Source organism: Colobus angolensis, unplaced genomic scaffold (genome assembly GCF_000951035.1).
Source record: "Colobus angolensis palliatus isolate OR3802 unplaced genomic scaffold, Cang.pa_1.0 Scaffold65, whole genome shotgun sequence".
In the NCBI taxonomy this organism is placed as follows: Eukaryota; Metazoa; Chordata; class Mammalia; order Primates; family Cercopithecidae; genus Colobus; species Colobus angolensis.
In genome coordinates, this window is record NW_012120154.1 from 3,288,569 (window position 1) to 3,310,035 (window position 21,467).

At 52.3% G+C, this 21,467-nt stretch overlaps 1 protein-coding gene across 2 annotated transcripts in view; it reads left to right on the top strand.

Moving 5' to 3' along the window:
• Positions 1 to 2,822: 2,822 nt before the first annotated feature.
• Positions 2,823 to 21,467, top strand: part of PLA2G6 (phospholipase A2, group VI (cytosolic, calcium-independent)) — a 68,472-nt gene continuing 49,827 nt past the window's right edge. Inside the window, exons 1-2 of one of the 2 annotated variants that reach the window (XM_011964241.1) lie at positions 2,823 to 3,000; positions 14,667 to 14,920. In XM_011964241.1, coding sequence (XP_011819631.1) covers positions 14,712 to 14,920 — 209 coding nt within the window. In that variant the 5' untranslated portion in view covers positions 2,823 to 3,000; positions 14,667 to 14,711. Of the gene's footprint in view, positions 3,001 to 5,591; positions 5,665 to 14,666; positions 14,921 to 21,467 lie in introns of those variants that run through there. The other variant, XM_011964240.1, reaches the window with a different exon arrangement.

Below are 21,467 nucleotides of genomic sequence, written 5' to 3' on the forward strand. Positions count from 1 at the left end.
CTCCTGGGTTCAAGTGATTCTCTTGCCTCAGCCTCCTGAGTGGCTGGGACTACAGGCGCATGCCACCATGCCTGGCTAATTTTTTGTATTTTTAGTAGAGGCAGGGTTTCACCATGTGAGCCAGGATGGTCTCGATCTCCTGACCCCGTGAGCCACGTGTCTCGGCCTCCCAAAGTGTTGGGATTACAGGTGTGAGTCACCGCGCCTGGTCTATTTATTTATTTTTTGAGACAGCGTCTCACTCTGTCACCCAGGCTGGAGTGCAGTGGTGTGATCTCGGTTCACTGCAACCCCCACCTCCTGGATTCAAGCAATTCTCCTGCCTCAGCCTCTCCAGTAGCTGGAATTACAGGCGCCTGCCACCACGCCCAGCTAATTTTTTTGTATTTTTTGTAGAGAGGGGGTTTCACCATGTTGGTCAGGATGGTCTCGAACTCCTGACCTCAGGTAATCCATCCGCCTCAGCCTCCCAAAGTGTTGGGATTATAGGCATGAGCCACCGCGCCTGGCCCTTTTCTGCATTTTAGATTCACCTGTGTGTCTGTATTTCCAAATGTGCTTTGCAAAATCCTGAATGCAAGGGTGGGTGTTTGTTGAAGAATGGGACACCGCATGTTGCCCCTGTGGTTTTTCTCAGGAAAGATTGCTTGGCAGTGGGTGGAATGCATGGCCTTTTTTGCAAGCTCTTTGATAACCATCACTCTAACTGCTTGTTTGGGGTGTGGAGGGCAAGATATTTTCACTGAGAATTCTGAGTCTTTATCCTTTTCTCTCCACTTCAAGCTGAAACTCTTTTTTCTTTTCTTTTTTTTTCAGACATGGTCTCGCTCTGTCGCCCAGGCTGGAGTGCAGGCGATCTTGGCTCACTGCATCCTCCCCTGCACAGTAGCCGGGAACAGAGGCATGCACCACCACACCTGGATAATTTTTGTATTTTTTGTAAAGACCAGGTTTCTCCATGTTGCACAAGCTGGTCTTGAACTCCTGAGCTCAAGTGATCCACGCGCCTTGGTCTCCCAAAGTGTTGGGATTACAGGCGTGAGCCACTGTGCGCAGTCAAGCTGAAACTCTTAAGCAAATTTTAAATCTTACTTTAAGTAACACTTTCCTCACCTGTAAAACGGGGACAGGAGGAGATGATGGAAGTGAAGTCACTTTGTAACTGGTGAAGCTCTGTACAGATATTAGTTAAGATGGTTAATTTCATTAACCTGTGAAGATTCTTAACTAAATCTTGAGCAATCTGCACTGGCTGCCCTATCTAGGCAGTAGTATCTTTAGATGGACTGAGGAGGAAACACACTTTTTTTTTGTTTTTGAGACAGGCTGGAGTACAGTGGTGCGATCTTGGCTCACTGCAACTTCTTCCTCCCAGGTTCAAGCGATTCTCCTGCCTCAGCCTCCTGAGCAGCTGGGATTACAGACTATGGCCAGCACACCCAGCTAATTATGGGGTTTCACCATGTTGGTCAGGCTGGTCACAAACTCCTGACCTCAAGTGATCCACCCGCCTCAGCCTCCTAAACTGCTGGGATTATAGGTATGACCCACTGCACCCGGCCTACACACTTCTTTTCACAAGAATAACACCAGCAACTATACTTCCCATGTAAATGGAGAGCAGTCTGGCAGATTCCTCTAGACCTAGGGTTGGGTGATTATTAGGGAAAGAAAAGGTCCAACCAAACCAGTGGGCTGAAGAGAGGAGACATGACCTGCTCAGTCTGAAGCAGATTTGTGACTGAAGTCTAGTCTCCTGGCTTCTCTGCAACATACCTCATTTTCGGCATTATTAACCCTAACAACTGCCATTTATTGAAACCCCACTATGTGCACGAATGGGGACTAATTTACTTCTAGATGTCACAACAACCTTGTATTACTGTGCCCACTTCTTGGATGATGTGTCTGAGGTTCACAGAGATCATTTGCCCAAGTTCCTACTGAAAGTGCTAAGGTATTTCCTGAGACTGGCTCAGGGCGTGTTACCAGACAACAATGCATACATTTTTAGCACGATACTTAGTATATTTTACTTACGTTAAAAATTTAGGAGCCGGGGGTGGTGGTTCACGCCTGTAATCCCAGCACTTTGGGAGAATGAGGTGGGCGGATCACTTGAGGTCAGGAGTTGGAGACCAGCCTGGGCAACATGGTGAAACCCCTTCTCTACTAAAAATACAGAAAATTAGCTGGGCATAGTGGCGGGCGCCTGTAATCCCAGCTACGCGGGAGGCTGAGGCAGGCGAAACGCTTGAATCCGGGAGGCTGAGGTTGCAGTGAGCCGAGATCGTGCCACTTCACTCCAACCTGGGAGACAGAGCGAGAGTCTGTCTCAAAAAAAAAAAAAAAAAAAAAGACATATGTGGTAATTCCCCTAGGGAGTTTGGCCTTAGTTGTGAGAAATAAGAAAGCTATGCTCAATTTCTGTTCTATCGGAAAAAAAAGTATTGGCTGTTTAGCTGAAATTCAAATGTAACTGAACATCCCGTATTTTTTATATGCTACATCTGCCAACCCTGGCTTGAGGCTACCTGGCAAAAATCAAAACAGGTTCCTCCTTGTTATGCCCTATGCCTCTGTTGCCTTTATTTTTATCTTTACGAGCAATCATTAACAGTAACTTCAGACTCCAGGCTCTGGCCGCTTTAGGAGGCGGAGAGCGGACTAGGGTGAGACTCCCGGCCCTCATCAACTTGACTGCCAAGGAGCCGTCACGTGCACCTTCCGCCCCGCACAGCCATGGCCGCGTCTCGCCGCCGAGGATTGGCTCCCGCCGAAAGCTCGTCCTCCCTCGGCTAAGGGAGCCCCTTCCATTGGGCAGTTAAAAAAATGGCGGACCCCCGCCTCCCGCCGTCCTCGGGCGTGGGGGCGGAGCCTAGAGGAGGCCTGGGGCAGGGCCACCAGTGATTGGCGGAGAGTGGTGGTCAGGCCATCACGTGGCCCGAGGCCGGTTTGTTTGCGGAAGTGGGAGGAAATAGAAGTGCTGAGTAAGCCGAGGTGAGTAACCTCGCAGGTGGGCGGGGCCTGGGGTACCTTCGCCAACTTCCTCCGCGCCACGGATTGCCACATCTCCGCCGGACCTCCCTGTGGATCTTCCTCGTGTCTCCGATTCTGAGGCATGTCCTACATTGACCCTTATGTGACTCCCTGAGTGCCCCCACCTTCCATCTTTTCATCCCCCAGCGTCCCCAACTCCCATCCCGAGACCGCCCATGTCTCATCTCGAACTTGTGGACTCCAGGGACCCCAGCTTCGACCCTGAGTTCCTCCCCTGTACTCCAGTCTCCTCCGTGTGTCTCCCTCAATATTCCTAACTTTCCGAGTCATTCCATCTCTCCTTTTTCCCCGACTCTCAGTGCCTCTTTAGGCCCCATTGGCCGTCCTCATTTTCCTTTCTGTGCTCCTCTAAGTGCTCCCCACTTCACTTGATTCCCCACTTCACCTCGGTCTCCACCTTTCGTGGTGCATCTACCCATTTCTCACTCCCTGCTTCTCCTGCCTTTCCTCCCTGCCTTTCCTCTCTCGCGTGCCTCCAGACCTGCCCCCGACATGCTCCCTCCTTCCCCTCAGCCTGGCCACCCCAGAGTCTCCCACCCCCAATCCTGTGTCCACCTCCTGCTCCCACAGATGACTTGGGAGCTGGTGACAGAGAGCATGTGACCCGGGTGATCATGGGACTGGGCCAGGAGCAAGCCCGTGGGTGTGGGACAGGGAGGGCACAGGGCAAGGGGACCTGTGGCCATATTTTTAATGGGCTACCCACATGACCCCAACATATACCTCCCCCTAGCTTCTGGGTCTTTCCCTCACCTGCCTCTTACCCGCCCAACAGGATGTCAGGCAGGTTTGGTTTGGCAACATTGAGGCTCCACCCTTGGGCTGAATACTTTGTTTTTGAATGCATTGTTTTTGTTACAGTCTCTGCCTGGAGTTTGGCAGCTGTTGCCTGTCCAAGTCTCAGTTTCCTCATCTGTGACGGGGGACTGTACTTCCTGCCCTCATAAGGCTGCCATTAGTTTCAAAATTTGAATGAGAAAATGTAGAAGGTAAAGCTTGTATAACCAGTATGGCCTTGTACAAATACATGACTTTACTGTTGGGTTGTAGGCAGGATTGAAAGGAATGGAAAGGGAAAAGGCTAGAATGAGAAGACAAGGAGAGAAGGATGAGCAGGAGGTCCCTTGTCTTTCACTGTATCATTTGGCAATGTTTGTTGATCACCCCTTGTGAGTCAGGCTCTTCTGTATATGTTCTCTTCATCGTTCATTCAGTCATCGTTTATCTAACAAATATTTATGAACTGTCTGATGTTCTAGGCTACCGTTGGTGTAGCCAATGATATTCTCACTTCACGTGAGAAAAAGAGGGCGAATGAGTTGCTTGAGATCACCCCGATGAGGTTGAAGCTGGAATCTGACACCAGAGCCTGTGTGGTTGCCCTGATGTGTAAGGTTTTTGCTACTGTTGTCTCAGTGCTTAGGACACTTTTTCTCCCTTCCATGGGTTACTTTCTTGTTACATGACAGACTCCCCCAAAGGGAGTTTCCCTCTTACTCAGCAGAATGACATCACTAAGAGATACAGAAAGGAGAAATTTAAATACTCTGTGTGTGTGTGTGTGTATCTGCACACATCTGTTGAGTGTGTGTTGGGGGAAGTAGGTAGGCAACAGGTTAGGGGCCGTAGTGAAGAGTGCGTTACAAGCTTCACTTTGTAGAGGGTGGCTCCCTGGGAGAATATGTTCTGTGTCTTTCACAGTGGATTTTGATAGGGTCATGTCTTAAATGCCTCTTCTCATTTTCGGATGGTGATCTCATCCAGTCTTATTTCTTTAAGTGCCGTCTCTATTCTGTCAACCCACAAATTTATATCCCCAGTCCAGTCCAGACCTTTCCGTGGAATGACAGACTCAAATGTCTAGTTGCTTACTCAGCACCTCAAACTTAGACTTTTCAAACTTGAAGTATTTGTTTATTTATTTTTATTATTTTTTATTTTTTTGAGACAGAGTCTCACTCTGTCACCCAGGCTGGAATGCAATGGCACGATCTCGGCTCACTGCACCTCCCACCTGCCAATTCTCCCGCCTCAGCCTCCTGAGTAGATGGGATTACAAGCATGCACCATCATCATGCCCAACTAATTTTTGTATTTTTGTAGAGACAGGGTTTCACCATGTTGGCAGGCTGGTCTCGAACTCCTGACCTTAAGTGAACCGCCTGCCTTGGGCTCCCAAAGTCCTGGGATTATAGGAGTGAGCCAATGTGCCAGGCCTCAAACTTAGAGTTTAGAATTGAGCTCCTGTTAGTTCTGCTCTCCATCCCTGACCCTACCCTTCACCAAAACCTGTCCCTCCCACTGTCTTTCTCATCTTAGGAAATGGGAGTTATTATTCATTCAGTTGCTCAGGTCAAAGCTGTGAGATTGTCCTTGATGCCTCTCTGTTTCTTACCCCACACCCAGCCAGAGCGATCTTGTTAAAATGTTGTCTCTTTGCCCTGGCCTCTCCTCTAATGGCACACGCCTGGCCCCCTGTTGCTTCTCTGATCTCACTGGCTTCCTTGCTTTTCCTGGAACTTGCTAAACATGTTCCAGCCCCAGGGCTTTTGCATGTACTGTCTTTGCCTAGATATTCATATGACTTTCATCTCTCTCCATGAGGTATTGATTTAAGATCAATTTCTTGGTGAAGACTTCCCTCCTCGCCCTATCTAAAATTTCACTCTCCACCTCAGCACTTCCTATCGCCATTCTTTGGTTTTTCTCCTCAGTAGTTAATTGGCATCTAAAACCTTTGTATATATTTTACCTGTTAATCTTCCTTATTATTAGTAGCTCTGTCTAAAATATAAGTTTCAGGATGTCAGGGATTTTGTGGGGTTTTTTTTGGTTGATTGTTTGTTTTGGTTTTGAGACAGAGACTCACTCTGTCACCCAGGCTGGAGTGTAGTGGTGTGATCTCGGCTCACTGCAGCCTCTGCCTCCTGGGTTCAAGTGATTCTCCCACCTCAGTCTCCCAGGAAGCTGGAATTACAGGCGCATGCCACCACACCCAGCTAATTTTTGTATTTTTTGGTAGAGATGGGGTTTCAGTATGTTGGCCAGGCTGGTCTTGAACTCCTGACCTCAAGTGATCCACCCTCCTCAGCCTCCCAAAGTTCTGGGACTGCAGATGTGAGCCACTACACCCCGCCGTGTTTTGTTTTAAGACAGGGTCTCGCTGTCGCCCAGGCTGGATTGCAGTGACACAATCACAGCTCACTGCAGCCTCAACCTCCTGGACTTAAGCAGTCCTCCCACCTCAGCCACCTTAGTAGCTGGGACTTACAGGTATGAGAGACACCATGCCCGGGTAATTTTTAAATTTTTGTAGACATGAGGTCTTGCTGTATTACCCAGACTGGTCTCAAAGTCTTGAGCTTAAGTGATCCTCCTTCCTCAGTCTCCTAAAGTGCTGGGATTATAGGAGTGAACTACCGTGCCAGACCAGTCTATTTTGTTTACGGTTATATCCTCAGCGGTTAGAACAATGCCTGCCACAATCCATCTCAGTAAATATTTGTGGAGTGAGTCATAACATGGGCCACACTGTACCGTGCCACCAGCCCAAAGATCTCTTAAAGTCACCCCTGTCTCGTGTGCTTGGGAGCTCCAGTGACAGTTTTGGGGCAGTTTGCTCCCAGCTGTGGTGCAGCCAAGCTGAGTGGATGAAAGAGATGCTTTTTCCTTTTGTGAGAGGACACTTTGCTCTGGCTCACGTGGGCAGCAGTGCATTTGAGACAAGCCTTTTGGAATCCAAGAGCCTGTAGAGCAAGCCTCGCTCAGCCGCTTTCTTTCAGCTTTCTCCTGAAGGCAGTTTGAGGATTAAGAGCCTGATGCTCCAGATTCCAGCTCATTGGGTTCAGATCCTGGCAGATTGTGTAACCTGTGTCCCAGTGTCCTGTGTAATGTGGAGAGACCTGGACCTTTTCTTACAGGTGTTTGGAGGGTTAAATGTAGCAATTCGGCCGGGTGCAGTGGCTCACACCTGTAATCCCAGCACTTTGGGAGGTAGAGGTGGGTGGATCACCTGAGGTCAGGAGTTCAAGACCAGCCTGGTTAACATGGTGAAACTCTGTTTCTACTAAAAATACAAAAATTAGCCAGGCGTGGTGGCGCGCGCCTGTAATCCCAGCTACTCTGGAGGCTGAGGCAGGAGAATCGCTTGAAACCAGGAGGCAGAGGTTGCAGTGAGCCAAGATCGTGCCGTTGCACTCCAGCTTGGGCAACAAGAGCGAAACTCCGTCTCAGAAAAAAAAAAAAAAAAGTGGCAATTCACCTGAACCAGTGCTGCGGCATCAGGTGCCCTATGGGTGCTGGGCAGCAGTGGGTGCTGATGGGGTGCAAGGTGATGGGATCAAGCCCTTTCCCACTCCCCACTAACTTAGGGAAGAGGTTGGAGTGAGCTGGGATCAGAGGGAACATTTGCGGGGACATTTTGCTGGGAGGCTGCCTTGGATGTCCAGAGGCTCAGATGGGAGCTGACATGACCCGTGTGTTCCTTCAGTGTTTTCCCACCCACGGATTGAGCACCTGGTGTGTGGCCAGCCGTTTACCTAGTGCTGTTCAAGAGTCAGAGGACACAGGCAGGCACCCGCCCCCTGCCACCTGCCACCCCATTTCCTCTCTCGGGGCCTCGATTTCCCCACATGCCAAACAGGGAGAATGATCGCACCTTCCTTGTTTCTTTTTTTCTTTTTTTTTTGAGACGGAGTCTCACTCTGTCATCCAAGCTTTAGTGCAGTGGCGTGATCTCGGCTCACTGCAGCCTCTGCCTCTCAGGTTCAAGAATTCTCCTGTTTCAGCCTCCCAAATAGCTGTGATTATAGGCACCCATCACCACGCCAGGCTAATTTTTTTTTTATATTTTTAGTAGAGACGGGGTTTCTTTCTCACCACATTGGCCAGGCTGGTCTTGAACTCCTGACCTCAGGTGATCTGCCCGTCTCGCCCTACCAAAGTGTTGGGATTACAGGTGTGCACCTGGTTGCACCTTCCCTGTTTCTTTGTGAGCTTGGAGGTAGATAACAAGCGTGAAACCCTTTGCCAACCATGAAGCATGGTGGCCTTGTGAGAGGCCGGAGGCCAGTGTGTGATGGCCTGCCCACGTTCTGGGTGGCACAGATGGTGGGAGCTGCAGGAAGGAAGTCAGGGCAGCTTGGCACTCTGAGCAGACCCTGAGTTTTCAGCCTGCTCTGTCTTGACTGGGTGGGAGGAGGGTGCTCAGGAGGGTGTCACTGCTGCCAGGTTCTGCTGCCAGGACCATCCAGCAGTTGTTCCAATCATGGGACATCCTGTCGTCAGCAGCTGGAGCTCGTGAGGCCTGATTTCCACCTTGGGCAGTTGTGTGTGTGCTCCCGGAATCCCCCACGTGGCCAGGCCTGTGAGGTCTGCTTCCTGGCCTGCTGCCTGTGGGTTCCTGTCACGCACCTCTTGGGCAGCTGTCCGGCTCCTTTGCTCTCAGCTTAGTCAAGAAGGAAGCAGAAGGCTTGGAGTCTTTCCTGCTTGGACTAGGAGTGAGCTCAGCGTAAGCACCCTGACTATATATAAAGCTGAACTTTCCAGACTGAAGCCTGGGGAGGGATTAGTCCGATCACTTAGGGCCACTCCTGAAGCAGTGCAGATGCTGGATACAGGTTCTCCCAGTGGAGGAGCGAACCCCTTGGGGGCCTTTAGCCACTGGTGGGATTTGAGCACGATATTTCCATATCCATTGTGGAGAGGAGCCTGGCAGCTCAGAGTGGGTGGGAACAGTGTGTGTGATCCCTGTTATCACCTTCAAGGGAATAAAGTGTGTCCGGGGGCTTCAGTGGTGCTGGCCCCGTGGGCTTGTAATTGGGTCCTTCATTCATTCTCATTCATTCATTCACCAAACATTTATTAAACACCCACTGTGAGGAACATCATGCTAGGGAAACAAATCAGAGCAGGTGGAGTGGGCAGCCCAAGCCAACAGATGCACCCCTATTCTCACATGGTGTATGTTCCTGTGGGCTGGGCCCTGGGTGGTGTGGGGTGCTGGGGAGAAGGGGCAGGCACACCAGGCTGCAGGGCGGAGGGGCAGGTATGAATTTTCAGAGGAGGTGGCACCTGAGCTGAATCTTGATGGACAAGAAGAGATTTATTCATTTGTCCTTTATGGAGCACACACTCAGGTTAAGAAAGCGGGGAGGACGGACCAAGCCGATGGAGCGTATGCGCGGTATCCCCCGGTGCACTGAGACGTGAGTTTGACATGTTCTGGGAGGATCGATGGTGCGGCGTGGCTGGAGTAGAGGTGAGGGCTGAGCTGGAGGGGTGAGTTGGGCCAGCTCTCATGGATGCTGGAGTCTGGGCTTTCCCTGGGAGGTCATGGGGCGCCACTGGCCAGGGTCAGCAGGGAGACTTGCAGCTGGATTTGCATCGTACAGCGGGCATGGAGAGGTGTCAGGCTGGGTCAGGTACCATGCAGGCTGGAAGGGAGCTCTGGTGCTCTGAGCATTCAGAGCGGGCAGCTGGGCCTTGAAGGATGAGCAGGGGCTCTGGCAGGAACGGGAGAGAGCCTTCTAGGGAGGACGCAAGCGCAGGCCCCTTTCACTCCAGCAAAGCAGTTTTCACACAGACCTTCCAAAGGGGAGGAGAGGGGACTGCCCAGGCCTGGCGGCTGCAGAAGACAGCAACCACCAGAGGGCAGGGACCGCTCCTCTTGTGCCTGAGACCTGCCCAGGGTCCTTCAGGGAATTCGTGGCTGAGGAGGAACCAGATTTTCGGGACTGACTTCTCCCTCACCACCCGCCATGAGCGACCCTCTTGGTCCCTGTCCTCTACTGCACTTCTTCCGGGGCTCCTTCCTCTACTGCCTCTACTTCTTCCGGGGCTTGGCTCCTCATCGTAAGAGGAGCTTCCCTGGGCATGACTAGGGGCATGACTGACATAGCACTCGCTGGACAGGTGACTCCGGGTGACCTGTGTTCACACTGATCACAGCACTAACCACGGCCCTCCTCTCCCCTTCCCCCAGGGGACTGTGCACTCAGATACAGGGACCGGGCTTGGGTCTCTACAGTGACTATTTGTTTTATGAACCCAGGTAGTCACTTCCAGGGAACTCATCAGAGATTCTCCCATTGACTCTAATCTCCCTCTGTTCCCACTCAAGGTTTTTTTGTTTCTTTGTTTTTCTTTTTTGGTGGACATCAGCTTTAATTTGCCCTTTGTTTTGTTTTGTTTTTGAGACAGGGTCTTGCTCTGTTGCCCAGGCTGGAGTGCAGTGGTACAATCTTGGCTCACTGTAGTCTCGACCTCCTGGGCTCAAGTGATCCTCTCGCCTTAGCCTCCCGAGTAGCTGGGACCACAGGCGCCCACCACCATGCCCAGCTAATTTTATTTTATATTTTGTAGAGACAGGGTCTCGCCATGTGGCCCAGGCCAATCTCAAACTCCTGAGCTCAAGTGATCCGCCTGCCTCAGCCTCCCAAAGTGCTGGGATTACAGACGCAAGCCACTGTGCCCTACCTTAATTTGCCCTTTGAACATGTACAACTGGGGGCCTCTCTGGGCCTCAGTTTCTTGATCTCTGAGGTGGGATAATAATACTTGTTCCTCCCGCCCTTCAGCTCCTCCAGGGGAGCCTCACACCAGCACACTCTCTGTCAGTCTTCCCTGAATGAACCCAGCAGGCGAGCTTGGTTTTCACAGGGGATGGGTGAGCAGAGGTAAGGAAAAAGGCCAGAAATATCTGACTTCCCTTGAGGGGGGAACCAAAATTGGTACCTGGAAATTGCCTGGCTTGGACAGGCAGAATTGTCACTGTCAACCCCCACCACCAAAGGTCTTGGGTCTTTGTCTTTCTGCTTGTGGTGTTTGAGAGAGCTGCTGGACGCAACCGAGGTGGGGTCTGTGTCAGGTGACCCGGGCATCCTGGAGGTGCAGGGAGAAGCCCAGGTGAGGAGCAGGAGGGGCCGGTCATCAGTAGGGAAAAGTGATTGTTTACTCCACAGGAAGGTCAAGGGTAGGAGGCTGTGAGAAGCCAGGGGGAGAGACGAAGTGAGGCATGATTGGGGGGCCCTCACCCAGCATCCCCCTCTTGCAGCTGTGCTGAGAAGAGCCTGGGCTCCGGGGTCCGGGTGGCGGGGACAGAAGGAAGCACGTGTGAGCACTTTCTCCCTGCTGGCCGCCTTCCTGGTTGGCGATGCTGTGAGTGTTCCAGGATGTGGCCCCGTGGCTGTCATTTCCTTTCTTCCACCTAGTGATAACAATGGCCACTGTTTGTGTGCCCACGGTCGGCCTGTGTCCCAGACACCTTCCCTCCATTGCGTCATCTCATCCTCCCGCCAACCGTTAAGGCTGGATGCCAGCCAGGCCTGTCCTTTCTGTGGCCACACACTGCTGTGGGTGTGCGGGAGGCATCCCCCAGCCCCAGGCCCTGGTGGTGGTGATGCAGGCTGGGGCATTGAGGAAGGAGACTCTGGGGGTGTGGAATCTTCCTCTGATTTCACTGCACCCCTATTGGCTTTCTCCCTTAACCTGAGGCTCATGGGTGCTGGATGCTCTTGACTCTGCCTTTCCTGGGAGCACCCCTCCAGGTCTCTGCATGCCCATCCTCGGGGGAGCCTCTCTGCCGCTCTTCCAGGCCAGGCCTGAGCCCCACGGGTCCCCATCTTCCCGGCTGCAGCCCCCAGAGGCTCAGCCTACACTGTTACTTCCTTTGAAAACTATAATCGCTTTACATAGCATCTGGAAAATAAGGAAAAGAAAAAAAAACCAAAAAAAGCCCGTAAACCCAGCACCCTCATCTACTCAATGGCATGTTTTCTGTCAGTCTATCTTGGTTTGTTTTCTATCAGTCTTTGTTTTTTCTATGCATAATATTTACTCGGTTAAATTTTTGTTTTGACAAACTTTCTGTGAGCCAAGCTTGTGGACGGAGATGAAAAGACGAGCAGCTGCCTTTGAGAAACTTAGACTGTGGGCCAGCCCAGCTGGGCGCCAGCTTTCACTGCTCCACCCACTAGCTGGGTGACCCTGGGCCCGTGAGTTTACCCCTCCGTTCTTTGGTGTTCTCATATGTAAAATGAGGATAATAATAGTAACCAGTTCATAGAGTGGTTGTGCAGACAAAATGATTAATGTACAGAAAGCTTTCAGGATGGTGCCAGAAAGATGCACCAGAGTGTTTGGTAGGAGGATGACGAAGCTTACAGTCTGGCAGGAGGGGCAGTTGTAACGTGCTGGGGTGTGATAGTACAGATGTGTTTAAAGTGAGGGAGAGCCCAGAGCAAGGAGAGAGAACCTGGCATCTGGCAATGGTGTATCAAGAACATTTTAGGCCAGGCACGGTGACTCACACCTGTAATCCCAGCACTTTGAGAGGCCGAGGCAGGCAGATCGCTTGAACCCAGGCATTCAAGACCAGCATGAGCAACATGGTGAGACCCTATCTTTATAAATTTTTTTTTTTTTTTTTTTTGAGACAGAGTCTCGCTCTGTCGCCCAGGCTGGAGTGCAGTGGCATGGTCTTGGCTCACTGCAACCTCCGCCTCCCGGGTTCAAGCAATTCTCCTGCCTCAGCCTCCCGAGTAGCTGGGACTACGGGTGCCGCCACCTCGCCCGGCTAATTTTTTGTAGTTTTTTAGTAGAGACGGGGTTTCACCGTGTTAGCCAGGATGGTCTCGATCTCCTGACCTCGTGATCCGCCCGTCTCGGCCTCCCAAAGTGTTGGGATTACAGGCGTGAGCCACCGCTCCTGGCCAACAAAAACATTTTTAAGAAGGAGGTGAGAACCATGAGAATCAAGCTTGGATTTGAAGAAGGATCAGGGCTTTCTTAGAAAAGGCGAGGAAGAACATTCCAGATAGACATCATTGACAGATGTCACTGAGCCTTGTGACGAGACACTGCGAACTTTTCTTGAGTTGTTATAATCTTTTATTATTTTATTTTATTTTATTTTGAGACGGAGTTTCGCTCTTGTTGCCCAGGCTGGAGTGCAATGGCACGATCTCGGCTCACCACAACCTCCGCCTCCCAGGTTCAAGCAATTCTCCTGCCTCAGCCTCCTGAGTAGCTGGGATTATAGGCATGCACCACCATGCCTGGCTAATTTTTTGTATTTTTAGTAGAGACAGGGTTTCTCCATGTTGGTCAGGCTGGTCTCAAACTCCTGACCTCAGATGATCCTCCTGAGTCGGCCTCCCAAAGTGCTGGGATTACAGGTGTGAGCCACCGTGCCTGGCAGTATAATTATTCTTACTGATCTTTTTTCCTTTTCGTGTGCCTCTTAGTGGACCGCTTGCTTTTGTCTTCCTTCTGTCCCCAGGGTTGATCCTGTGCTCAGCACATAGGCCAGGGAAGAATGTGGCTGTGACCCAGTGTTCACTCAGATGTCCTCTCTCCCCCAGGGCCCCCATACTCTGTCCTTAGTGTCTTTTGTCTGGTAACATCTTGGCAGAGAGGCAGAGGGCGGCCTCCGTCTGATTGGCGCCTGGCTTTGGTGACAGTACCTTAGGAAGGCAGTGTATTTTCTGGGAACCTGGGAAATAACAAGGTATCTAATTTCATCATCAACACTGGGGTCAATTTCCGTGGCAGAAACTATGACTCTGAATATACAACATAAAGTTACCACCCAGACACTGCTGCTCCTGAGTCTTCCATGGCACCTTCTGCAGGGCTCCCCGACCTGCCCCCGCAGAAGGCGCAGTTCGTTCGTTTCCAAGGAGTTTGCTTTTGTGTGCTGCCTCTCGGAGTTCTTTGGGAAACCTGTGGTAGCAGGAAACAAAGGATTTAGACCAATGACGATGATCCCCTTGCTCTGATAGAGTGTGACATGATGCTGGTCACCTTTTGGTGTCTAGGAGGGCGGACACTGATTTTGCTTGCGGAAGTGAAATGATCCATGCTGGCCTCTTTTTTTTTTTTTTTGGAGACAGAGTCTCACTCTATCACCCAGGCTGGAGTGCAGTGGTGCAATCTCGGCTCACTGCAACCTCCACCTCCCAGGTTCAAGCCATTCTCCTGCCTCAGCCTCCCGAGCAGCTGGGACTACAGGCGCCTGCCATCACGTCTGGCTAATTTTTGTATTTTTAGTAGAAGCGGGACTTCACCAGCCAGGCTGGTCTCAAACTCCTGACCTCAAATGATCCGCCTGCCTCAGCCTCCCAAAGTTCTGGGATTACAGGCGTGAGCCACTGTGCCTGGTCCATGTTGGCCTCTTTGAGGGCTGAAAGGTTCTCTCTATAAGTTATATAGTGAGAACCCTCCATTTGCCGAGGGCATTACTGCCTATAATGTATGTTCACATATGCTGTCTCCTTTGGTCAGTACCACACACTACAGGTGAGGAAACTGAGTCTCTGCTGGGACACTGGGTCAGGAAGCAGGCAGTTAAGGTCACCTGTGCACAGTGGCAGCACAAGGGGACAGCCTTCTAGGTCCCTAGCCTGGCCTGAGGGTTCTGTCACTTTTACCTCCCATTCAGTGTTGTTTCTCTTTCGTTCCCCTCCTTTTCAGGTCCCTCTAGGCCCAGGATCTGGGGACAAGGCTGGTGGGGAGCAATCTGGGTGTCTGTGCAGGAAACCGCGACACTGGGTGAGGTTGGTATGGGAGACCGCGCCTGGCTGACCAGAGACCTCGTTTTCTTCCAGGGTGAGGGGGAAGGCGGTGGGGCCTTCCCACCTGCCCCACAGAAGATGCAGTTCTTCGGCCGCCTGGTCAATACCCTCAGTGGCGTCACCAACTTGTTCTCTAACCCATTCCGGGTGAAGGAGGTGGCTGTGGCCGACTACACCTCGAGTGACCGAGTTCGGGAGGAAGGGCAGCTGATTCTGTTCCAGAACACTCCTAACCGCAGCTGGGACTGCGTCCTGGTCAACCCCAGGAGCCCACAGAGTGGATTCCGGTGGGTGATGCTCAGCGGGAACATACTTCTCTCCTTTGACTCCTCCTCAGATTGGAGGTCTTGTTGGCCAAGAAGCAGCTTTTTTGGGTCTCTATCTGAGGGGTCTGGAGAAGGGTGGGAGAGAGGAGAGACTGTACGCTTAGACCAGAGGGAAGGGCTTCCAAGACTGCACACTTCTGGCCCGTCAGTGTCCAGCAGCATGAGGCTGGGCTGGAAGCCTGGGTTGTTTCCTGCCTGGAGGCTCGACCTATATGGACAAAGGGAAGAAGGAAGGACAGGGAGACTGACAGGGGCCACGTCAGATACGGCCCATGAGGAGAACCTTTAGCCCTGGCTCTTTATTTTTGGTTTTTGTTTTTTGAGATAGTCTTGCTCTGTTGCCCAGGCTGGAGTGCAGTGGTAGGATCTCGGCTCACTGCAACTTCTGCCTCCCAAGTTCAAGCGATTCTCCTGCCTCAGCCTCCTGAGTAGCTGAGATTATAGGCACTCAACCACCACGTCCAGCTGATTTTTGTATTTTTAGTGGAGATGGGGTTTCATCATGTTGGCCAGGCTGGCCTTGAACTCCTGACCTCAGGTGATCTGCCCACTTTGGCCTCCCAAAGTGCTGGGATTACAGGCGTGAGCCACCGCGACCTGCCTAGCCCTGGCTCTTTAAGGGCATGGCCATTCTCATAGGGGCTGCCCAGGGTTTGCTCAGAGGGCCGAACAGAGCTGTCGCCTCTTGGGGCATGCTGGGACTCCCCTGGGCCCGAAGGGAAGGCTCGAAAGCCAGGACAGGGCTGAGGGAACCAGGCCGATGGCAGAGCTGGTTGGGAAAAGGGGAGAATCAGCCAAGGTTCCAAATGCAGGCCCCAGCAGCGCTTGGCAGACTGGCATCTAGTTGGGCTCAGACACATATCCCTGTTTCCGCTCACCCATCCATCTGGCTGTCCTGTCAGCCATCCATTCAGCATGCACCAAGCACCTCCAGTGTCTCCAGAGTCCTGGGCTCCAGGCCAGTCCTGGCTGGCCCTGTGAGATAACAAACATGCCCTGTGTCTTTAAGGAATGTGTAGTCTGGTGGGGGAGGCCCAGTGCAAACAGGCATCATAGCACCCCTTGAGGGGTGCTCTGACGGAGGGAGAGCCTAGGAAACAGTGTGGATCGCAAGGAGGGGATTGAGAGCTACTCCGCATCTGGAAGAGTGAGGAGGAGCCTCTGTGGCAGAATGGATAAGGTCATTCCAGCCATGCAGAGGTGTGGAGGTGTGAGCCTGCTGGCAGGTGGCTCTGGCTGGATCCCAGGTGCATGCAGGGCTTTGGTGAGAGTGAGACTGAAGGAAGCAGCTGGAGACTTATTCCGACTGAAGCGGCATGGCAGGAGGGGTCTCTGAAAGTCTCAGGCTGGGGGCCAGGGGCTGCCACCAACAGAAGAGCAAGGCAGGTATCAGGGCCCCATCCAATCAGGTGAGAATTCAGAGCCTGACTCCCCAAGGAACCTGAGGCAGAGGCACCCACAGCAGTTGCTTGGGCTAAATGCAGCTCAGTGGCCAGTCCAGGCACCAGTTTTAACACAGTGGGGCCGTTCCAGATTCTGAATGCAAATGGGGCTGAGCGGACCGCCCTCCAGTCGGACTCGATCAGGACTGACCCTGGATGGGGCAGGCTTGCACTTGCAACTCCAGAGCCCCACTGCAGGCACAGCTGACCAGGGCAGTGGGTCCACTCCTTGGAGAGCTGCACAGCCCCACTTTTGAGATACACGGGCCTGGGGATACCACCAACCTCCACGCACCAAGAATCACCAAGTTCTGTCAGTTGTAAAATCCCTTGACAGGATTCCAGATTTGTCTCAGCCAGCTTAAGCCCCAGTGTGGGCAGACCTCCATCCCAGTGGTATTCAGTCCTTTGCCAGCAGCTTCTTAACTACACCTAAGCTATTCGGTGGTACTTTATAGTTTACAGGATTTTTTTTTGTTTGTTTGTTTGTTTGAGACGGAGTCTCACTCTGTTGCCCAGGCTGGAGTGCACTGGCGCAATCTCGGCTCACTGCAAGCTCTGCCTCCTAGGTTCGTGCCATTCTCCTGCCTCTGACTCCCGAGTAGCTGGGACTACAGACACCCGCCACCATGCCCGGCTAATATTTTGTATTTTTAGTAGAGATGGGGTTTCACCGTGTTAGCCAGGATGGTCTGGATCTCCTGACCTTGTGATCCTCCCGCCTCGGACTCCGAAAGTGCTGGGATTACAATTTTACAGGATGTTTTTAAGTATGTTGGGTTAGCACATTCTCTGCTAACCCATGGAGGTGGGCAAGGAAGGCAGTATCCCATTTTATACGTGAGAAAACAGGCTTGGGATGACAAGTGATTTGTCCTAGATTATACAGGGAGCAGTGAAGAAATAGAATCGATGTCTTCTGTTTCCCAATCCATTTCTCTGTCTGTGCTGCTGTGTTGTTTCCATGTATGTATGTATGTATGTATGTATGTATTTGAGACAGAGTCTTGCTCTGTTGCCCAGGCTGGAGTGCAGTGGCATGGTCTTGGCTCACTGCAACCTCTGCCTCCTGAATTCAAGCGATTTTCCTGCCTCAGTCTCCCCAGTAGCTGGGATTAGTGCGCTACCACACCCGGCTAATTTTTACATTTTTAGTAGAGATGGGGTTTCACCAGGTTGGCCAGGTTGGTCTTGAATTCCTGACCTCAGGTGATCCACCCATCTCGACCTCCCAAAGGGCCAGGATTACGGGCCTGAGCCACTGTGCCCGGCCCACTGTGCCCGGCCATTTCCATGTATTTAGACAGACTGAGAAGCATTGGGTGGAATTTCAAGCTAAGCACATTCTCTTCTCTCAGGATTCCTGACATCCCTAACTTGACTCTGGAGGGTTTTTTTTTTTTTTTTTTTTGAGATGGAGTCTCACTTTGTTGCCCAGGCTGGAGTACAGTGGCACGATCTTGGCTTACTGCAACCTCCGCCTCCTGGGTTCAAGCAATTCTCCTGCCTCAGCCTCCCGAGTAGCTGGGACTACAGGAGCCACCACACCTGGCTACTTTTTGTATTTTTAGTAGAGACAGGGTTTCACTGTGTTAGCCAGGATGGTCTTGAACTCCTGACCTTGTGATCTGCCCACCTCGGCCTCCCAAAGTGCTGGGATACAGGCATGAGTCACCGCACCCAGCCTTGTTTGTCTTATTTCTAAATTTTATTGATTTATTGATTTTCACAGTCATAGCTCTGGAGTCTTTTTTATCTTTTCCTCTCTAACCTGCTCCCACCCGAGCCTTTCCATTTCAGCAGATAGCATCATCCCAGCTGGCTGTGCCAGATCCAGCCATCACATCCATCTTTCCAGCCAGAGGGAGGGCGGAAGGGCAAGGTGCAGAAGGTCAATCTCCCCCTCCTCAGGGACACTTTATGGAAGTTGCACACTTGCCTTCCACCTAAATCCCATTGGCCAGAACCTGGTCACATGGCCACAGCTAACTGCAAGGGAGGCTGGGAAGTGTTGCCTGTGTTGCAGACAGCCACGTGCCAGTCGAAAACCAGAGGTTCTTTCCCCCTCCGTCTTGCTGCTGGCTCGCTTCTCTAGGCCACAGTCATTGTGCACGTGTCTTCTGCTGCTCTGGCTGTGGCCTGTACTCCTCTAATCCTCTTCCAAGCTGCTGTCACAACGCTCTTTCCAGAGGGCAAATCTGATTGGTCACTCCCCTGCTTAACTCCTCAAGGGCTTCCTGTTTTCTTTTATTTTTATTTATTTGTTTTTTTTGAGACGAGTCACTCTGTCGCCCAGGCTGGAGTGTAGTGGCGTGATCTCAGCTCACTGCAAGCTCTGCCTCCTGGGTTCACGTCATTCTCCTGCCTCAGCCTCCCGAGTAGCTGGGACCACAGGCGCCCACCACCATGCCCGGCAAATTTTTTTTGTATTTTTAGTAGAGACAGGGTTTCACCGTGTTAGCCAGAATGGTCTCCATCTCCTGACCTCATGATCCACCCGCCTCAGCCTCTCAAAGTGCTGGGATTAGAGGCGTGAGTCACCGCGCCCGGCCAGCTTCCTGTTTTCTTAACACATCAGGTGCTTAATGGCTTAAGAGGGCCCTGTGTGATCAAGTGTATGCCTCTGTGTTCTCAGCTCATGCCACCTTGTGCTCCTGGCCTTTGCCCAGGCTCTTACTGTGGCCTGGAATACTCCCCTTTCTTTGCCTGCCTCCCTTCTTCTTGCCCTCCCCTGACCTGCAGGCTGGATTAGGAGTTTCTGCTGGGCATCCCATGGCACCCATCCCTGCACTGGGGAGCCTGCCTTCCTGGTAGGCCACAGACCTTGTGAGGGGAGGGACTATGTCTGTCGGGTTCATGACAGAATGCCCAGCCCCCAGCAGGTGCCTGGCATAGGTCAGGTTTATGGAATAAATGAATGTGATGTATTAATTCAGCTTTACAGTATTCATTGAGGGCTGCTGTGTGCCAGGCCCTCTGTGCCACCTGGGTGGAGGGTGGAGGACTGTTGCATTCAGGGCAGTTGAAGGAGCGAGCTGGGAAGTGGGAGGTGGAGGATGGGGACTGGGATGCAGGGGTTGAGGTTACCAGGGGTCCCAGAAGCAGTAATGCCAAGACCTAGGGTGTGACCTGGAGTGAGGGCTGCAATGTGGGGTGGGGTCGAGGCTGTGGAGGAGGGTCAGGGCACTGCCGGAGCCCTGGGGTTCTCCAGGACTGGGGTTCTGAGGCCGTGGAGGAGGGTCAGGGCACTGCCGGAGCCCTGGGGTTCTCCAGGACTGGGGTTCTCCAGGGCCAGGGGTGGTCATTGCAGTGTTCTCCCAGCTCCTCTCAACACCCTGCAGTTTGTGGAGAGCAGGCCTGGCGCACTGGACTTCCTCTGGCTGGGGGCTGAGGTTCTGCCTTCTAAACGATCTTCCTCCTATGTTGCCCTGGAGGCCTTTGGACTGTCCTGAGTACTTGACGCGTGTTAGAGTGAGCGTGGGCTGCTGGCCTTCCGCTCCAAGTGGAGGAGTTTCTGTTGTTCTTTTGCTGCTGTTGTTGCAGTGAGCTGCCAGGCTGAGTTTCTGGATGGACCTGGGGGATGGAATTAGGAGCTTCCGAATTCTTGGGTTGTATAACCTAAGGCCAGAGTCCCACAGCACTGCTGCTGGGCGGAGAGACTGGACCCTGCTGCTACAGATGGTGACAGTAGCATCTGCAGTTTCCCAGCGGGTCCTGCATGCCTGGGCTTGGCACTAGTCTAAGCAGTAACTCATGTTATCCTCACGACAGTCCCACGAGGTGGGGTCTTTACTGACCTCCTATTACAGATGAGGAAACAGAGGCTCGCAGAATTTAAGGAACGTGCTTAAGGTTCCATAGCTGGTCAGTATAGTGATTATTCAGACCCTGTCACCTGTCTCCAGAACCCACTCGTTTATTTTTCTTACGTCAGGGCCGCTTTGTAGTGTGGCGAGCTGAATGGAGCTCCACTGCTCTGGGCTGATCCTGGCCCTTCCTGCCTGACCTATGGTGCAGGGGCCCTGGCTCTCCCCATGTGAGCCCCCAAGGGTTACTTGTAATATGCCTGTGTACATTATGATAGCATAGATACTTCTGTTCCTGGTACAAATTAATCATTTACGGCTGGCATTGACTTGTAACAGATGACATTTGATGAAATTGGCTAGCCTCTCACTGGTATCTCAGCAGAAACAGGGCTGTACCTCCCAGGCATCCTGGGAAGGATGACAGAAGCGTGTGATCTATGCTTCCCTACCAGGAGCTGGCTTTTGAGGCTCTCTGGACTGGGACTTTGCCATAAAACTGCTTATCAGGAACCTCAGATAAGTGGAGTGCCCTGTGTCTCGGCCAGGTACTCTGGGGCCAGCTCCTCCATCCATTCAATCTGCCCACATCCCATCTTCACCAAGCAGAGTGGAAAGTGGCAGGTCTCTGCCAGAAAAGGAGGCTCTGTCCCCATCCTTCAGTGAGATAATGTTAGAGTGGGACCTGGTGTTCCCTACACAGCCTTGTCCCCAACACAGCTTCTTTGCCCTTGCTTCTCCTTCTGCTAAGAATGCTCCTCCCCGACTCCTTGGCTGGACACACGGCTCCCTGTTCTGTGGGTCTGTCCCGTTCCCACTCAAGAGCCTCAGCACCGCCCATGTGGCCAAGACACAGCCCCCCTTGCCTTAGGTTGCCGTGGGTCTGTTTCCACATCTCTTTCCCCTCCAGACTGCAGGGCTCCTGAGGGACAGGGCCTGGGGCCAAGTCTCCTCTGCGTTCCTGATGCCCGGTGTTGTGCCAGGCTCTCTGTGGGTGCACGGTAAATATCTGCTGAGTGGCTAGATGTATCCATGGTTGCTGCAGGCCAAGTGTGTTGACCAGAGGGAGTGGGAAAGGCTCCCCTGGGGTGGCTGGGTAGAGATGGACCTTAAGGGGTCCAGAAGACTCCACCAGCTGGAGGGAAAGGCCCTGCAGAGACAAGGCACCAGGAAAGGCCCAGAGGACAGAGGAGGGGCCCTGTGGGGAGCCTGTGGGCAGGAAGGGCCTGTGCTGGGCTTTGAAACTGGGGACTCAGGTAC